The 19,888-nt window shown below is 38.2% G+C and overlaps 2 protein-coding genes across 2 annotated transcripts; both read left to right on the forward strand.

Moving 5' to 3' along the window:
• Window positions 1-566: 566 nt before the first annotated feature.
• LOC110258935 (olfactory receptor 14J1-like) lies at window positions 567-2,040 on the forward strand. Its single transcript, XM_021082220.1, has one exon. The coding sequence runs from the start codon at window positions 755-757 to the stop codon at window positions 1,718-1,720; it is 966 nt and encodes a 321-aa protein (XP_020937879.1). The 5' UTR covers window positions 567-754; the 3' UTR covers window positions 1,721-2,040.
• An 11,428-nt stretch (window positions 2,041-13,468) lies between these two features.
• LOC110258931 (olfactory receptor 14J1-like) lies at window positions 13,469-15,562 on the forward strand. Its single transcript, XM_021082216.1, has one exon. The coding sequence runs from the start codon at window positions 13,934-13,936 to the stop codon at window positions 14,894-14,896; it is 963 nt and encodes a 320-aa protein (XP_020937875.1). The 5' UTR covers window positions 13,469-13,933; the 3' UTR covers window positions 14,897-15,562.
• The last annotated feature ends 4,326 nt before the right edge of the window (window positions 15,563-19,888 follow it).

A 19,888-nucleotide genomic window follows, 5' to 3' on the forward strand; every position in this document is an offset into this window, starting at 1 on the left:
TTTGCATACTCTTACAGAACTGCTGATGTTTCAAGCACTGCCATAGTCTTCTGAGTTCCAAATCCTCAAATCTAACTTTATGATTGGCAAACCTCAGTCTGGGATTCTCCCATCAAAACACATCTCTTCTCCCAGCCATCTCCCTGTCACCATTATCTGTTTCAAAGAATAGCATGACTTCTCTTTTATTTGCACATTCATCAACCATCAAGACTTTATCAGTTCATTATTTCTCCAGAAAATTCTCACAACTTTTTTCAACCTATGTGAAGATGTTAACCACATTTAGGAGTTTTATTTTTGAATAAAGGCTAAAGATTTCTTTGAATTAAATATTACCTAATTACCATGAAGATAATTTTTATTACTCAATGAATTTATTACATTTATAATTGTACAATGATCATCTCAATCCAATTTTATAGTATTTCCATCCAACACCCCCAGCACATCCCCCACCCCCCAGCCTGTCTCCTTTGGAAACTGTACGTTTTTCAAAGTCTGTGAGTCAGTATCTGTTCTGCAGAGGAGTTCACTATGTCCTTTTTTCAGATTCCACATGTAAGTGATAGCATTTGATGTTGGTGTCTCATTATCTGACTGACTACCATGAAGGTAAATTTATCTTGATTTCAGTAGCTCTACTCTGAGTACACTTAGTTATTTGAGTCACAGATATATTAATTATCATATATTTTTTCCACTCTTCTTTGGCTTCCTAAACAGAGTCACACTTGCTATCTTCAGAGTGACCATGGCCAACCTGACCTCGATGAGTGGATTCCTCCTCATGGGGTTTTCTGATGACCATAAGCTTCAGATTTTACATGCACTGCTGTTTTTGGTGATATATCTATTGGCCTTGACAGGCCACCTCCTCATTATCACCATCACTACCTTGGACCATCACCTCCATTCCCCCATGTATTACTTCTTGAAGCACCTCTCTCTTCTGGACCTCTGTTTCATCTCTGTCACAGTCCCCCAGTCCATTGCAAATTCACTTATGAACAATGGCTACATTTCTCTCGGTCAATGCATTCTTCAGGTTTTCTTCTTCATAGCTCTGGCCTCATCAGAAGTGGCCATCCTCACAGTGATGTCTTATGACCGGTACGTAGCCACCTGTCAACCACTGCAATATGAAACCATTATGGACCCCTGGGCCTGTAGGCAAGCCGTGATAGCTGTGTGGGTTACTGGGGGCCTCTCTGGGCTGACACACACAGCAATTAACCTCTCTGTCCCTCTCTGCGGGGACAGAGTCATTCACCAATTCTTCTGTGATGTTCCTCAGATGCTGAAACTAGCTTGTTCTTATGAATTCATTAATGAAATTGCAGTGGCTGCATTCACGACCTCGACAGCCTTTTTCTGTTTGATCTCTATTCTGCTTTCCTACACGCGTATCTTCTCCGCAGTGCTGCGGATCCCATCAGCCCAGGGCCGGACCAAGGTCTTTTCTACCTGCCTACCACACCTACTTGTAGTCACTTTCTTTCTCTCAGCTGCGGGCTTTGAGTTTCTAAGGCCACCTTCTGATTCTCAATCAGCTATGGACTTCATGTTCTCCATATTCTATACTGTGGTACCTCTGACCCTCAATCCCGTTATCTATAGTTTACGGAATAAAGCCATGAAGGCAGCGCTGAGGAAGGTACTGTCGAAAGAAGAATTTGCTCAGAGAAAGAAGTACTTTAAAGCCCTTTTTCAACTCTGAAGGACCATACGAGAAAAGCATTGTTATTATGGTTCATATTGTAAGAGGAATAAATCTGACTCCTTCCCAGACCAGAACTCCCTTCCAACCTTTCTATTCTTTATATTCTCCTCGAAATACAATTCTTCAAAATTTAAGATGTTATGCTTCTGAGGACATTGGCCTTGTTCCCATCAGTTCAATTGTATTTTTAGGCATATTTTGAGAATTTTTCTGAACTAAAAGGGAAAAGGCAATTAGTTTGGGATTTGACAATTATAACTTAAAGTTGGCTTTTAACAAATCGACTCCAGACTGCTGTCAAGTGATCTGATTGTGTTTACGAGATAGTATATCACGGTGTATGTATGTGATTTCCAGTTCGTCTCCAAGTTTCCTATGTGCATTAAGTACCCATATTAATTTTTCCTTGCTATTATGTATTATAATAGTTTTCCCCACAGCAGTTTATTCAGTCTCTAATAAATGTCCACATTTTTTCTTTTAGCTCTACATACAATTCTTCTAGCTATGCCATATCATCCCACTTCTATCAATTGAGACACTAAATTTAGGAGAGATTAATTTTCTTGAGATTTCTCAAATAAAAAGTAGTAAATATATGGAGTTCCCATTGTGGCTCAGTGGTTAAATCACCCAACTAACATCCATGAGGATGTCAGTTCGATCCCCGGCCTTGTTAGTAGGTTAAGGATCCGGCGTTGCCATGAGCTGTGGTGTAAGTCATAGACATGGCTCAGATCTGGCATTGCTGTGGCTGTGGCGTAGGCCTGCAGCTGTAGCTCTGATTCAATCCCTAGCTTGGGAACCTCCATATGCCCCAGATGTGGCCCTAAAAAGATAATAGACAAACAAACAAAAAAAAAGTAGTAGTATGTGATTCAAACTCACATTTGTCTGATTCTAAACTCACCTCTTTGCCTCTATTCATTGCAAATGCTTTGTTTCCCAAAGTGAGTATGTGTGTACATGTATCATCTATTAAAAATAAGCATATTCCATTATTATTCACTAATGAAGTAGTCAGAAGACATCTGCTTTTCCATAACTGGAGATGTTTGTTCATTCATTTCCTTTTCTGATCTGTAGAAGAGTTTGATGAGATAGTTTTTACAGAGTTAGGCGGGAATGCCTCCTGGATATGTGAAACAAAACAAAAGTGAGGAAAATAGGAAAAGCACAAACCTATAAGAGTAACAGATCTTATAGATCTGAAGATCTGACGCATTTGGGAGTAATGTAACCTTTTCCAGGAAGGACTCATAAGTCACGAGAGGACAATATTCTACTACTCTTCCCTCAATTTTGAAGTAAACCAAAGTACATGTAATAACAGTGGAAATGAGCAATTGCTGAGTAATGGGGGGCATTATTTAAATAGATATTTGGGATTAATGGTTCTGTCTATATCTACATGTGCATACGCCTGAGGAGATTTTTTTGCTTGTTTTTAAAGGTCATGCATTTCTTCTCTTCCCATATGAAGCTGGAATTGATGATAAAACTCCTATTTGTACCATATGTTGCAGTCCCAAGGTTTGGTCAACAACTATTTCTCTTTCTCTATATGCACATTTAAAAAATATGTGTTATTTGAAGAGGTTGCATATTATTTATAAAAAATTCCAAATGGAGATAAAGAAAATTTAAAACTACATAAAAAATCCATTGAATAGATGTTTATGAATGTGCTTCCAGATTTAACTTATGTATATGCGTGTGTGGATATTATTTTGTGTTGCAATGTCATGGTACATAATGACCAATAAACTCTTTTGTTATGGCATAATGTCATAAACATGTTTCTAAATCAATAGGTAAAATCATTTTAATGGCTGTATTCTATGTTTAACTCATCCCCTATTTAAAATGTTTCTCTTGGAGATTAGACCTCTAGCCTGGGGACCTCCATATGCCCTGGGTGTGGCCCTCAAAAGACAAAAGACTGGAAAAAAAGAAAGAAAGAAAGAAAGAAAACAGGAGTTCCTTTGTGGTGCAGTGGGTTATGATACAGCATCGTCCCTTCAGCGGCTTGGGTCGCTGTAGCTGCTGGCCTACTCCACAGCCACAGCAACACCAGATCTGAGCTGTGTCTATGACCTACGCCACAGCTCATGGCAATGCAGGATCCTTAACCCACTGAGCAAGGCCAGAGATCGACCCGCATCCTCATGGATACAAGTCGGGTTCATTAACTGCTGAGCCACAATGGGAACTCCTATTGCTATTATTTCAAACAATACTTTGATGAATATCTTCATTCATGCGCATATTTGTACATATATATGATTAAATCTTAGGGAACATGCCCAGTAGTAGAATTACCTCTTCTTTATCCTCTCATTTCCTACATGTGTTCAATATATCATTGAATCTCCTTTGGTGGCCATTGGTCTTTGTCTCCTCTAAAACATAAAAACTTCCATGAAATGCATTAATACTAAAATGCTATTACATGGAGTGTTTTTCTCTCACAGAGAAAATTTTAAAATTCTCAAGGGACAGAGAAATGGTCCTAAACAAAGATAATTAACATTGTGTAATTTCAAAGTTCCCGTCATGGCTCAGCGGTAATGAACTCGACTAGTATCCATGAAGACAAGGGTCTGATCCCTGGCCTCGTTCAGTGGGTTAAGGATCCGGCGTTGCCATGAGCTATGGTGTGGCTCGCAGACACAGCTCAGATCCCACCTTGCTGTGACTGTGGTGTAGGCTGGCAGTTATGGCTCTGATTCGACCCCAGTCTGAGAATTTCCATATGCCTCAGGTGCGGCCCTAAAAAAGACAAAAATAAACCCAAAAAACAAACAAACAAAAAACCATTGTGTAATTTCTTATTTGAGTGAGACCATTTTGAGCTAGAAGGCAAACCTCACCAATACTCTCAGATCAACAAAATGCACTGTTTGTAAAGAATGTCCCCATTCAACCAAGATAAGCCACCCAAGAGAATGCCAGTCAATAGGAAGGACACTATTTGCAGACAATGGACATTACAGTTTTTGACAATTAAGATAAGGTTAATCTTAAGGGGCTGCACTCATCAACAATAAGGTTATTGTTTGCAGTTTCTTCATTTCACTTTGTGTTCATTTATCCATTTTTTTGTGGTTGTTGTTGATTCCCAATTTTGTCATCTTGGGAAATAACTGGTCTGTTCACCTAGTTGTTGGCCTTAGGTCAGTGAATACTCTTTCACTCAACAGCCCTGTATCCAACCAAAGTACTGTTGACTATACCTTTCATCTCTACTGCCATCTTTTTGGTCCAGGCAATGTTACCTTAGACTGGTGCGTTGGAACAGCCTAAAAACTGGTTCCTAAAACTCTTCTATTTTGAATACAATACACTTTTTTTTGTCTTTTGCACTTTCCTCAACCTTATTTTGGGTAAAATTTATATAAAGTTTATTTCAACCATTTAAATTGTATAAATCAAAGAATATTGATCATTATATATATATTTATTAAGTCATCACCCACAGTCAAGATACAGAATATTTCCAAAACCCCAAAGATGCTGTATATCTGGGGGTTTTTTTGTTTGTTTGTTTGTTTTGGTCTCTGTCTTTTCTAGGGCCGCACCTGCGGCATATGGAGGTTCCCAGGCTAGGGGTCTAATCGGAGCTGTAGCCTCCGGCCTACACCAGAGCCACAGCAATGTGGGATCCAAGCCTCGTCTGCAACATACACCATAGTTCACGGCAATGCCGGATCCTTAACCCACTGAGCTAGGCTAGGGATCGAACCTGCAACCTCATGGTTCCTAGTCAGATTTGTTAAACACTGAGCCACGAAGGGAACTCCAGATGCTGTATATCTTATAGACTTTTCTCCCCCTGGCTTCTGTCTCAAGAAATCGCTGATCTTTCTATTTGTCGCTAAATTTTTATTTGCATTTTCTAGAATTTTATATAAATAAAATCATATACACTTTTTTTAAAGTTTATACCAGATATTCCTGGATATCAGATTTTATTTTTTTTTTACTATTTATATTTTTATTTTTTTTAAATAAAAAATAATTATTGTTATTTCCCCAATACAATTTTTTTTCTACTGTACAGCATGGTGGCCAGTTACACATACATGTATATGTCTTTTATTCTTACATTATCATGCTCCACCAAAAGTGACTAGACATAATTCCCAGGGCTACACAGCAGGATCTCATTGCTAATCCATTCTAAAAGCAATAGTTTGCATCTATGAACCCCAAGCTCCCAATCCATTCCAGTCCTTCCCTCTCCCCCTAGGCAACCACAAGTCTATTCTCCACATCCATGATTTTCTTTTCTGTGGAAAGGTTCATTTGTGCCATATATTAGATTCCAGATATAAGTGATATCATAGGGTATCTGTCTTGCTCTTTCGGACTTATTTCACTCAGTATGAGAGTATCTAATTCCATTCATGTTGCTGCAAATGGCATTATTTTGTTCTTTTTTATGGCTGAGTAGTATTCCATTGTGTATCTATACCACATCTTCCTAATCCAATCATCTGTCAATGGACATTTGGGTTGTTTCCATGTCTTGGCTGTTGTGAATAGTGCTGCAGTGAACATGTGAGTGCATGTGTCTTTGTAAAGGAAAGTTTTGTCTGGGTATATGCCCAAGAGTGGGATTGAGGCGTCATATGGTAGTTCTATGTATAGTTTTCTAAGGTACCTTCATACTGTTCTCCATAGTGGCTGTACCAGCTTACATACGCACCAACAGTGTAGGAGGGTTTCCTTTTCTCCACACCTTCTCCAGCATTTGTTATTTGTAGACTTATTAATGATGGCCATTCTGACTGGTGTGAGGTGGTATCTCGTGGTAGTTTTGATCTGCATTTCTCTAATAATCAGGGATGTTGAGCATTTTTTCATGTGCTTGTTGGCCATATGTATATCTTCCTTGGAGAAATGTCTATTCAGGTCTTTTGCCCATTTTTCAATTGGGTTGTTGGCTTTTTTGCTGTTAAGTTGTATGAGTTGCTTGTATATTTTAGATATTAGGCCCTTGTCAGTTGCATCATTTGACACTATTTTCTCCCATTCTGTAAGTTGTCTTTTTGTTGTCTCATATACATGCTTTAGTGTCCAGCCTCTTTTGCTGAGCACAATGGTTTTGAGACTTATCCATGTTGTCAAGTTTCATTGTATTGCTAAGTTGTATTCCATTAAGTAAATATGCTACTATATTTTCTTTGTTCATTCATAGGTTCATGGGCACTTGTGCTGTTTGCAGTTTGGAGTTGTAAGTAAAGCTTTTAAAAATATTTGTTTACAAGTCTCTTTGGGGTCTTATTTGTATTAGCGTTATTGTGTTCATTTGTTATTATTGTGTAAGTAGTATTTTATTACAATTGTATTGAATTTCTTATATTTTCATTTTCACTCACACAATGATTTTAAGAGCCAACATGTTGCAATGTTTTTAATCTAGCCCACTGTTTATAACCATTGCATGGTTTTCAATGATACATCCTCAATATTTTGCATGTTCACCCTCCCATTGACAGTCTGGTATTTAAAATAAAAATTGGGTATCATTCTATGAATATAGTTTCACATTTTTTTTCTACGGTTTCAATGAACCTTGGGCATTTTAGCATATCCAAATAAATTAAATCACTAAAATTCATGAAAGGATTCAGGAAACCTAGTTGGCTTGTATTGCTCAAACCCAGCACATTCCAGAAACGGCCTGTATTCAGCCTTGATGGGATACTAGGAGACTTAGCTCTAGTCTTTTGGAATATTCTGTCTGGTAAGAGCTGTTTGTGGTTTTTTTTAAATGCCTGCGGCCTTGGGCCACATTCCATCAGGTTTGATCAGGTAGTCTATGCCAACAAGGTGACTTACAGTGAACACCTACTTTGACGCTAGAGGGCTGGAGTCTGAGTAGCTGAGGTCAGCCACACACACAGGTGCTGCATGCCCACATGACTGACTGACCTCCAGTAAAAACTCTGAGCATCAATGCTCAGGTGCTTCTGGGTTAACAATGCTTTGTACATGTCACACATCTTTGCTGGAAAAATTAATCACATCTATGTGACTCCACTGAAAGAGGACATCTGGACACCTGGAAGCTTGTGCCTAGTTTTTCCTGAACTTCCCCAATGAGCCTTTTTCCTTTGCTGATATTTGTTTGTTTGGGGGGGGTTTTGGCTACATCCACTGCATGTGGAAGTTCCTTGGCTTGGGATCTAACCCACGCCAGAGCAGCAATCCTAGCTGCTGCAGTGACAACACCGAATCCTTACCCTACTGCACCATAAGAGAACTCCATCCTTTGCTGTTTTTAATATGAGGAATTTTCAGTACAACTCCATTTTGATTGAAAAAAGGAAAGGAATATATGAGTAAAATACTATAAAAATAGTGCAGTTAGGAGGTCCCATTGGAAGGGCCTAATGAATAGGAACTTGTGGGTCTATTCATTATTTCCTTCTTTTTCCCAGCTTTCTGAGGTACTGTTGACAAATAAAATTGTAATATATTTAAAGTATATAACATGATTTGCTATACATATACATTGTGAAAGGAGCTCCACATTCTTAACGCATTCGTCCCTTTTTATAGTTACCTTTATTTATTTACTGGTTAAGAATGCATAATATCTCATCTCTTAGCAAAATTCAATTTCACAATAGAGTATTATCAACTATAGTCCCTATGCTATACATTAGATCCTCAGAAATTATTCACTTTATAAATGAAAGTTGGTATTCTCTCTCTCCTTGCCCCATCCCAACTGGTAATAATTATTCTACTCTCCCTTCCTGAGTTTGATTGTTTTTTTAGATTCACATATAAATGACACCATGCAGTATTTGTGTTTATCTGTCTGGATTATTTCACTTTAGCATAACAACCTCCAGATTCATCATTATTGTTGCAAATAGCAGAATTTCCTTTCTTTTTTTAAGGCTGAATTTTATATATATAGCCAAGCTAAATATATATACATACACACACAAACATATATATATATTTAGCTTGGCTTATCATATATGACCTTTATTATGTTGAGGTACCTTCTTTCTATGCCTAGTCTCTTGAGAGTTTTTCTTATAATAAAAAGATGTTAATTTTGTCAGATGATTTTTCTGAGTTGAGTTGATCATATGATTTTTATCCTTCATTCTGTATACACTGTGTATCACATTGATTAATTTGTCTTGAAACATCCAAGCATCCCAGGAATAAATGCCACTTGATCACCCTGTATATTCTTTTCAATGTGCTATTGAATTTTGTTGCCAATATTATACTGAGGATTTTGTATCTATATTCATCAGGGATATTGGCTGTAAGTTGCTTTTCTTGTAGTGTACTTGTCTGGCTTTGGTATCTGGGTATAGCTGATCTTATAAAATGAGTTTGAAAGTGTTCCCTTGTCCTCTATGTCCTCTATTTTTGGGAAACATTTGAGAAGAGTTAATATTAATTCTTTAGTTTTTTAGTAGAATTCACCATTGAAACCATTTGGTTCTTGACTTTGTTGGGAGGTTTTAAATTAGTAAACGAAAAGTATTTTAAGTAGAATGCTATGCAGCCTTTAAAATATAGTATAGGGAGTTCCCGTCATGGCTCAGTGGTTAACAAATCCTACTAGGAATCATGAGGTTGTGGGTTCGATCCCTGGCCTTGCTCAGTGGGTTAAGGATCCGGCGTTGCCATGAGCTGCGGTGTAGGTCGCAGACGTGGCTCAAATCCTGTGTTGCTGTGGCTCTGGCTACAGCTCCGATTGGACTCCTAGCCTGGGAACCTCCGTATGTGCGGGAGCGGCCCAAGAAATGGCAAAAAAAAAAAAGACAAAAAAATAAAAAATAAAAAAAATAAAATATAGTATATATTTTACTGAACCCTCTTTAGAGGTTCAGAGGAAATCTCTGCAATATAAATTTAATAACTTTGTGGTCATATTATTATTATTAAAAGTTTATTAATGGTGTATATAAAAGATGGTAAGAGAACTCAGAAGTTACAAAACAATGTTGTGGGTTTACATTCATTTCAAAGTACTTATAAAGTAGTTGCAAAGATTTAAATAATAAATTCTAGTGGTCTGACCCTCTTTATTAAATTCTGTTACTGTTGCTAAATTTGTTTTAGGATTTTTTTTTTTTTTTTTTTTTTTTTTGGCTATGCCTGAGGCATATGGAAGTTCCAGGCCAGGGATGGAACCCACACCACAGCAGTGACCTGAGCAATGACAACACCAGATCCTTAACCTGCTGCACCACAAGAGAACTCCTAGGATCTTTTAGAAGATAGTTCTATGTTTTAAAGGTCATAATGGATGACCAAAACAGCTGTTTCAAATCTGAGATGCAACGCAGAGATCTCAATTTATAACACAAAAATAACCATCAACCCGACTTCTAGTTTTTGAAGACACCTGACATTAAAAGATTCATTTCTTTTAATGTTTAAAATCTTGTTTGCCTTTCTGGAATACAGGATTTAGCTCTCACAGTGGTTCTCCAAATGTGGCACTCAGATCAGCAGCATCATCTGAGAGCTGGTTAGGCATTTGAATTCAGGATGTCACCTCAGCCCTCCTGAATCCGAGTTACTGAGTGTGGGGCTTCGGTAGCTATGCTAAAGTTGGAGAACCACTGAGCGAGGGACACAAAAACTCAGAGTTTACTGAACCACTTCCCCTCTGTGTGAAAACTTCAAAGGCTCCAAGTTGCAGGTGACAGAGAGACAGAGAAAATGAAATATTTTTGCCATTCAGTTCAGGCTTCCATTATCAAAGAGGCAAAAACAAAACAACACTCACCACCACCACCGAAAAAAAAAAAACAAAAAAACTCTGGGTTCTCACGGGAAACAACATGTTTAAAAAGATGTCATTATAGATGAGAAAGGTGAGAATTTCATGATCAGTTTTGACAACTACACACACACCAGAGCAGCTGTGGTAAGTTTTCCAATCTTGAATGAGGAACAAGAAAATCTTATGTAAACTGACAGAACGTTATGTTCTTCAAATTGAGTTTGAAAAAGCAAGACTATTCATTCAATGAGGAAAATAAACAGATTGACAAAGACCATGTATTTAATTCCTGTTAATATATTACAAAATGAGTAATTTAAGGAAAACCAGTAAATTGAGAAGGGTACTAATTTTTTTTAATTTTTTTTTTTATTTTTGGGTTTTGGCTTGTCTAGGGCCGCTCCCACAGCATATGGAGGTTCCCAGGCTAGGGGTCTAATCGGAGCTGTAGCCGCCGGACTATGCCAGAGCCACAGCAACTCGGGATCTGAGCCGCATCTGCAACCTACACCACATCTCACGGCAACGCCGTATCCTTAACCCACTGAGCAAGGCCAAGGATCGAACCCGCAACGTCACGGTTCCTAGTCGGATTTGTTAACCACTGAGCCATGACGGGAATTCCACAGGAAGGGTTAATGTTTTATGTGTTTATGTAAATATTCAGTAAAGTAACTATACTGCAACATGGTTCTTCAGAGAGTCTCCAATGTCACTGTGAAAGACAAGGCCTTGCAGAGATAAACCTTCAGTATAATTTTGGCTTTTTCCTCCCAGTGTTTTCTCATGTCTTTCATAAATACTTATAGATTCAGATGTAAGGCTATGGTATGAATTGCAAAGGAAAATTTTGGTATTCAGACCCAATTCTGTTACTTAAGCATTTTTCTGAACCTTTTTTTTTTCTTTTAAAAATAGATATTAAAATGCTTAGGCCTGCCCTAAAAAGCAAAATTAAAAAAAAAAAAATTTAAAAAAAAAAAAGCTTAGGCCTGGAGTTTTCTGGTGGCACAGCAGGTTAAGGATCTGGCATTGCTGCTGCTGCAGTGTGGGTTCTGTCCCTGGCCTGGGAACTTTCACATGCCATAAGCACAGCCAAAAAAAAAAAAAACCTTAGTCCACAGCAGATTTTTAAAAAATCCACCAAATTGTGTGGATTAAATGAGGCATATTTTATGACAAACTCTATCATGGTGTCTATCTCATGAAAATCCTCAAAATTGTTGTTTTTAAATTTCCCTGTTAATAATTACTGGTGTATGGGAATTCCCATGGTGGTGCAGCAGTAACAAACCCGACTAGTATCAATGCGGATGTGGGTTCAATCCCTGGCCTTGCTCAGTGGTGGGGAATCCGGTGTTGCCGTGAGAGACGCTGCTCAGATCCTGCGTTGCTGTGGCTTGGCTCTGGCCAGCATTGTTAGTTAGCTACAGTTCGACCTCTAGCCTGAAACTTCCATATACTGTAAGTGCGGCCCTAAAAAAAATTTACTGGTATAATTTTGTCACCGTAAAACATTTAATGTACCAAAATCAAAACTAATTGTGAACAATAATGTGGTTTATTATTTTATCAGTTTAAGGAAAAGGGGGACAAAAAACAAAACACAGAAAGGGAGAAATTACATTGAAATTATGTTGAAAGCATATCCTTAATCTTTATTAACTTCCTATTTTTTTATTAGCAGTGCAAGGCTTTAATAAAAATGTATTAAGTTGGGGATATTCTAGGTAGATTAACCTCAAGATTCACATTCACAGAGAAAGAGAAAGGGGGCTTTTAAATTTGGTAGACAAAACAAAATTAAAAAATTTTAAATTTAATATGGATTTTTATTATAAACCTAAAACTACTGACCCCTGCCAGACAGTACAATGTAGAAGGGCGAGGAGGCAAATGTCAAGATTATTCTTCATGGAAGGGACAAGAGGGAGATAGAATAACCCTGAACCATGAACAGGAGATGGACATTAGAGAAGAGAAAAAAATAAAGAGAATGAGGGAGGCCATTGAACGGCCTAACAAAAGCCTCTCAGACTGAGAGGTGGGGAGGGGGCGTTGATCTAAAGATTTAAGATTCTTCCAGATATCATTTCTAAGAACCTGAGTTAATGAGAGCCACAAAAACTCTGGTGAAATTTCACATGGTTTAGAATAAAGCCCAAAGAGACGGTCTCACTCAGCAGTTTTTTCCCAGTTGTTGCCCAGAACTCACAGAGGAAGGAAAAAAATGCAGGAATATGAGACACTCCTAAGTGACCCATCAGCCCTCATATACTGATGTACATTTTAACAAAGAGAGAACTTTTATTTATTTCCACCCCGCAAAGCCCCAAACACGGGATGGGATGATGAACTCAAACTTGACTTCTCTCTTCTCTGAATTGTAGGTCACTTTATACCTCTTCAGATTCCCTTTCTGAAGTTTAGATTGGCTATTGGAATGTTTTCCTTCCACATTTAAAACCACCTCAGAGCAATCACACTGACTCCTCTTCTTTGCAAGTGCCTTTGTATGTAGTAAAAGGTGAATAAACATTTAATGATTTAAAATATTTCAAAGAGACATTTGTTACATACTTGGAGAAGCTCTATAAAATCATAGTAAACAGTATGTTTGAGTGAAATAGAAGTATCCCTTTCATAAATTTTTTTGCCCTTGATTTCAATGAGAATAAAATCTTAACAGGAAAGGCAATAACGCTACATAATTTGGCCCTTGGCTCCATAATTACAGGGGCTTTCCCTATAACGGAATTGTTGGTTAGGAAAGAACCTTAGGTATCACCCATCTAACCATATTTCCTCCAAAAGGCCACTCAATCTTCTAAAATAAAACAATGTACTCTACACAAATAAAATCCATCCAGTTTTAAGAAACCTCTAACCAAGAGCTGATCACTGAGTTTTTGCTTTTTTTCTTTTTTTCTTTCTTTCTTTTTTTTTTTTTTTTTTTTTTTTTAACGGAAGTACCCAGGCCAGGGATCAAATCTAAGCTGCATTTGTGACCTATATCCAGCTTTGGCAAGGCTGGATCCTTAACCCACTACACCACAGCAGGAACGCCCCTGACTTTCTGTTCTTGACTTAAAGCAAAGCAATTGGTTTCACTTGTGGAAATGGAATAGCGTTTTTTAGTGGTGCAAATGCATCTGTTTTTCTATGACAGGACCAGTGATGTAACCACACTTTGCACCTAGCTGTAACTACTGGTTTACTAGTGTTTCTGAAAGTGCTATGAACACAAGAAACATACATATATTCGTCTTTGGATTCCCACCATCTAGGGCACAACTGATGAATAACAGGTGCTTAAAAATAAATTGTTGAAAGAAGCAGCGATGAATAAATGAATAATTTATTTTAACATTTCTCTACTGCATGTCCCCTATCCTCTTTATCTTCCAGTTGCCAACCCAATTTGTATCTTCAACATGGTTATGGCAAATGTAACCACAACGTGCGGATTCCTCCTCATGGGATTTTCCAACACTCGTGAGCTGCAGATCTTACATGCATTGCTTTTCTTGCTGATGTACCTGTCAGCCTTAGCAGGTAACGTCATCATTATTGCCGTCACAACGCTGGACCAACATCTCCAATCCCCAATGTATTACTTCTTGAAGCATCTTTCCTTCCTGGACCTCGCCTTCATTTCTGTCACGGTCCCGCAGTCCATTGACACTTCACTGACAGGCAATGGCTGTATTAGCCACGGTCAGTGCATGCTGCAGGTCTTCTTCTTCACGTCTTTGGCCTGGGCTGAGGTGGCCATTCTCACAGTGATGTCTTATGACCGCTATGCAGCCATCTGCCTCCCACTGCACTACGAGGCCATCATGGATCCCAGAGCCTGCGAGTGGGCTGTGATAGCTGTCTGGCTGAGTGGAGGCACCTCTGGGATCCTGTACACAGCTGCCACGTTCTCCATCACCTTCTGTAGGGCCAAAGTCATCCATCAGTTCTTCTGTGATATCCCCCAGTTGCTGAAGCTCTCCTGCTCCAATGATTACCTGGGAGTGATTGGAGTGGCGGCCTTCATGACGGTGCTGGCATTCATCTGCTTCATCTCCATTGCCCACTCCTACATCCACATCTTTTCCACAGTTCTAAGAATTCCCTCTGCCGAGGGCCGCTCCAAAGCCTTCTCCACCTGCCTGCCCCACCTCTTTGTTGTGTCATTTTTTCTCTCCATAGGCATCTTTGAGTTTCTAAAATCAACTTCAGATTCTCCAACTGCTTTTGATATTATGATATCTCTCTTTTATACAGTAGTGCCCCCTACACTGAATCCTATTATCTACAGCTTGAGGAATAAGACCATGAGGGAAGCTTTAAGAAAATTACTGTTGGATGGTGAATTCACCAAGAAAAAGACATTTTTGTCCTATTGTTGATGGATGGCCAATATTACACCCAAGGAACCTTTTTAATAATTGGAATTCATTATACATATATATATATATGAAATATATATTTGTAATATATGTTCAGTAATGTTAAGGAAAAGTAACACTTTTTTTCCTATTGATAAATCATGCACTGTAAGTATCATCACTACAGAAACTCTTCATCTGATATCTTCATTTTATTAGTCGTTGAAACCAATTTTTTGTTATTCTTTCAAATTAAAAGAAAATTACATATAATCTTTTCATTTTTCTTTTCATATAAGCCCACTACTTTCCTTTTCCTTCCAATACGCAAAGACACACAGGTACATACACATACACAGATATACCCAACACAAATAGCACACTTTTTGAAAAGCTCTGCATACACAATATGACAATAATGGTAGTAAAAAGTGACAATTTATCCACAACTCCATTAACCAATCATTTAATTTCAAATGTCTATTTTAATTTTTGTCTTTATAAATGCCAATTTTGCATATTGGTGCAAACTTATATACAATTATTACATAAACCTACATGGTTTTACTATTACAATTTTTTTATAATTTTCTTCTTTCATTGAATGCACAATATTCAGTGGAATTCATATAATACATTTAACGCATTCACCTATTTTGTATAACAAGTAACCTATGTTATTTCCAATTTTATTTTATAAGTGTTGCTAAAAATTGAATTTCTGCTCTTCAAAATTCCATGGAATGGGGTTGCTGAGTCAAACTGTATACATGTTAAGCTGTTTTGAATATATGACTATATTATTTCCAAAAATATTAAATCACTTTACGTGGCTATTAGCAACATGTAGCCATGTCAATTCCATGTCTCTCATGATTTATGAATTCATTCAATAAATATTTATAGAGATTCTGTTAGGTGGTTAAAACCATAACAAATGATTGCAACGCAAAAGTACATAAAATACACACAGCATTGGCTATTATGGGGATTTTACATTTTTTATTTTTATAGCTACAATATTTTACCTTTAATTATTTTTAATGTGGTAGATTAAGAGGTTAAAGATGTTTACAATTTTTATTTATTTTTCATATTATCTATTTTAATTTAAAAATTTTTATTCTTCATTCATTATGTGAAAAGATTTATAAATACTAGAAATCTGTGTTTTATAGTGGTAAAGCCATTTTCTCAGTCCCTCTTTGATTCTATTTTTTTTTTTTTTTTTTTGCTTTTTAGGGAGGCACCTGAGGCATGTGAAGGTTCCCAGGCTAGGGGTCGAAATGGAGCTACAGCTGCTGGCCTACACCACAGCCAAAGCAACTTGGGATCCAAGCTGCATCTGCAACCTACACCACAGCTCACGGCAATGCCAGATCCTTAACCCACTGAGTGAGGCCAGGGATCGAACTTGCAACCTCGTGGTTCCTAGTGGGATTTGTTTTCACTGTGCCACCACAGGAACTTCTGATTCTGCTTTTTCAAAGTATTTTTTTCTACACAATCTTATATCAAATAAGTTGAATATGAGTTTTGTTTTGTTTTTTTTTTTGTCTTTTGCTGTTGTTGTTGTTGTTGCTATTTCTTGGGCCGCTCCCACCGCATATGGAGGTTCCCAGGCTAGGGGTCGAATCGGAGCTGTAGCCACCGGCCTACGCCAGAGCCACAGCAACGCGGGACCCCAGCCGCATCTGCAACCTACACCACAGCTCACAGCAACGCCGGATCGTTAACCCACTGAGCAAGGGCAGGGACCGAACCCGCAACCTCATGGTTCCTAGTCGGATTCGTTAACCACTGCACCACGACGGGAACTCCGAATATGAGTTTTCAAAGGTTGTAGCCACAAAGCTTAACAGGTATAAATTACTAAGGTATAGTCTTTTTTGTTGTTTAAATTTTATGGCCATACCCATGGCATATGGAAGTTCCTGGGCCAGATATTGAATCCTGGCCAGGGACTGAATCTAAGCCACAGCTGCAACCTATGTCACAACTGCGGCAACACGGGATCCTTTAATCGACTGAGCTGGGTGGAGAATGCAACCTGCACCTCCACTGAGCTGCTGTAGTCAGATTCTTAACCCAGTGTGCCACCGTGGGAACTCCACCAAGCAATAGTCTTAAATGACTAGTAATCAGATCTTTTTTCCTCATCAGTTATTAGACTGTTCAATCCATCTGCAATAATGGGTAAATTATATTTTTTCCTAAGTTGCACATCAATTAAATACGTTAACACAATGTATGAAATATTTATTTTATTGACCTATTATGTAATGGGCCTGCTGAATTACAAAGAGAAACCATGTCAATTTTCATCTCTATTTCTATGCCTTCAGGTTTTTTATTAATCTGTATTTTTATATATTTAAGCTAATTAAGTAATATGGTATTGTCTACTGTAGCGACAGGTAAAGAACCATTCTTTGATCTATATAATATTTTTATTGCCTTGTATTCTTATTTTGAACCGTTTCATTTATTTCAATAAATACCGTGTTTGTTCTTGAGAGCATTCAATCCTTCAAAATTGATCAATTAACTTCAAAAATGTGCTGTTACATAGTGTCTTTTTACCAAGAAATACTAAAAATTTTGTTGTTTATGCTAAATCACATTTTGCTAATTCTCCTTTACAAAAGTAGCTCACATTTTTCAATAGACTTTATGATTTCATGTGTGTGTGATTACTATAAACCTGACTCACTTTCTATTCGTTAAACATGCATTGCACATACTGAGCATCTTTGAACAATGTTATAGAGGGTAGGAATTCCGCACTACTCCTACTACTATCTCCCAAGACAGAGTAAAACCCCCTTTCCTGGTATCCCTTACGGCTAGAATGCAGGCATGGGACCTTGGGTTCTGAGATTAGATTTTCCAGCCTGAGACTTTGACTTAAAGAAAAGCAATGTGAGAGGCAGGAACCAAGTGGTATCCATTTCTAACGCAGCTGGTGGTAGAGGCATTCAGCTTTGGGGAGCAGAAGTAGTGGAGTCTGGAATCTACTCCCCCACTCCCACAGGAGGAAATGCAGAGTCTGTGTCCAGCACTGTCAGCAGTGCGCTCTGTGCTAGGTCAGTTTCACTGCCCTGGGCTCATATTTTCCAAACTTTACTATCATGCCTTCCAAGAGAACCTGTGGTGTAGCTAAATACAGCTAGGATTGGCTCTATGTGTTGCAACTAAGAAATTTGAGAACTGCAACTGTTAAGAAGGAATACCACACTAATTCTTATATTTTAAATTTAAATTTAGCCACTATTAATTTCTAATAATTCTAATTTTTGTGTTTTCTATATGAATTCCATTATAACATGAAAGTACACAATCAGATGAGTTATTTATTTTTAAATTCATAAACAGAATAATCCATCATTCAAACATATAATTCTTTTTTTTTTTTTTTTTTTTGTTGTTGTTGCATGTTCCACATGTGGAAGTTCCAGGGATCAAACCCACACCACAGCTGGGACCTGAGCCACAGTGCCAACAGTGGTCTTTAACCCGCTGAACCACCAGGGAGCTCCACAGACATGTAATTTTTACACAGAAGATTATTCAAGGATTCATTTTTTTTTTTTTTTTTTTTTTTTTGTCTTTTTGCCATTTCTTGGGCCGCTCCTGCGGCATATGGAGGTTCCCGGGCTGGGGGTCGAATCGGAGCTGTAGCTGCCGGCCTACACCAGAGCCACAGCAACGCAGGATCCAAGCCATGTCTGCGACCTACACCACAGCTCACGGCAACGCTGGAACCTTGACCCACTGAGCAAGGGCAGGGCCCGAACCCGCAACTTCATGGTTCCTAGTCGGATTCGTTAACCACTGCGCCACGACGGGAACTCCACAAGGATTCATTTAAAGCCATGTGTTCAGGATCTGTCTTATGCCAGGCCTTCTCCTGGTTGATACAGAATAAGACCAATGTGGACTAAGAGTATCTCAAACTCGGGTGCATTAAACAATTTTGTAATCGTTAACTCTACTTTCCACTAGCAAGGTAGATCTGGACTTCTCTGCTGCAAATAAAGTGTGTGTCTGTGTGAGGTGATATTTTTAAAGTTTTAATGTGTTTTACTCTTTTTTACCTGAGAATAAATTATTTTTCCTTGAGAGCATTATAGATGTTAAAAGGCTTGACTGAGATTGCCAAGGCTTCCCTACTTTCTGGTTATATGACTATTAATGGTTTTTTAATCTCTCTGCCTTAGTCTTTTTACCTGTAAAATAGGGTTAGTAATAGTAATTTATAGTATTGTGAAGCTTGCTGGATGTTAACACACGTAAGACACTTAAAATACTATTTGATATTTAATAAGCTCTTAATAAATAGGAGCTCTCTTCGCTCTTAATCTTTCTACACATCCATATAGTTGTTGTGGTGATAGAACTTTTAATAGAGAAAGAAAGGATAAAAAACTGAATCATGAAGCAAAACGACAGTCTCTTTTTTTTTTTGTCTTTTGTCTTTTTAGGGCCACACCTGCGGCATATGGGGGTTCCCAGGCTAGGGGCCTTATTGGTGCTATAGCTGCTGGCCTGCGCCACAGCCACAGCAATGCAGGATGGGAGCCGCGTCTTCGACCTACACCACAGCTCACAGCAATGCCAGATCCTTAACCCATTGAGCGAGGCCAGGGATTGAACCCGCAACCACATGGTTCCTAGTCAGATTCATTTCCACTTTTGGAAAATCAACAACCGCGCTGGTAGTAGTCAACAGATGAGGTTCTCCTCATGCCCAGAGAGATTATTGCACATACTAAGGCTTAACTGAGTTCCGAAACATAACAGGAAAAGTTAGAGAAATGTCTTCCTCATTTTTTAGTACAAGATATAACTAACTAAAAAAGGAAATGAGATGAGTAAAGATAGCAGCACGATTATCCACATTTTTCTGATGTCCCCTTTCTGGAATAATCTAAAGAGGGAAAGGTTGGATAAATTGAGGGTATTATTGAGAGAAGAACTTGTCATGTCCATTTAGGGAGAAGCCAGGGACCT

This window comes from Sus scrofa, unplaced genomic scaffold (genome assembly GCF_000003025.6).
Source record: "Sus scrofa isolate TJ Tabasco breed Duroc unplaced genomic scaffold, Sscrofa11.1 Contig584, whole genome shotgun sequence".
Lineage (NCBI taxonomy): Eukaryota > Metazoa > Chordata > Mammalia > Artiodactyla > Suidae > Sus > Sus scrofa.

Excerpts from the sequence above, each read along its gene's own strand:
- LOC110258935 (XM_021082220.1), top strand. The coding sequence starts at position 755 with ATGGCCAACCTGACCTCGATGAGTGGATTCCTCCTCATGGGGTTTTCT.
- LOC110258931 (XM_021082216.1), top strand. The coding sequence starts at position 13,934 with ATGGTTATGGCAAATGTAACCACAACGTGCGGATTCCTCCTCATGGGA.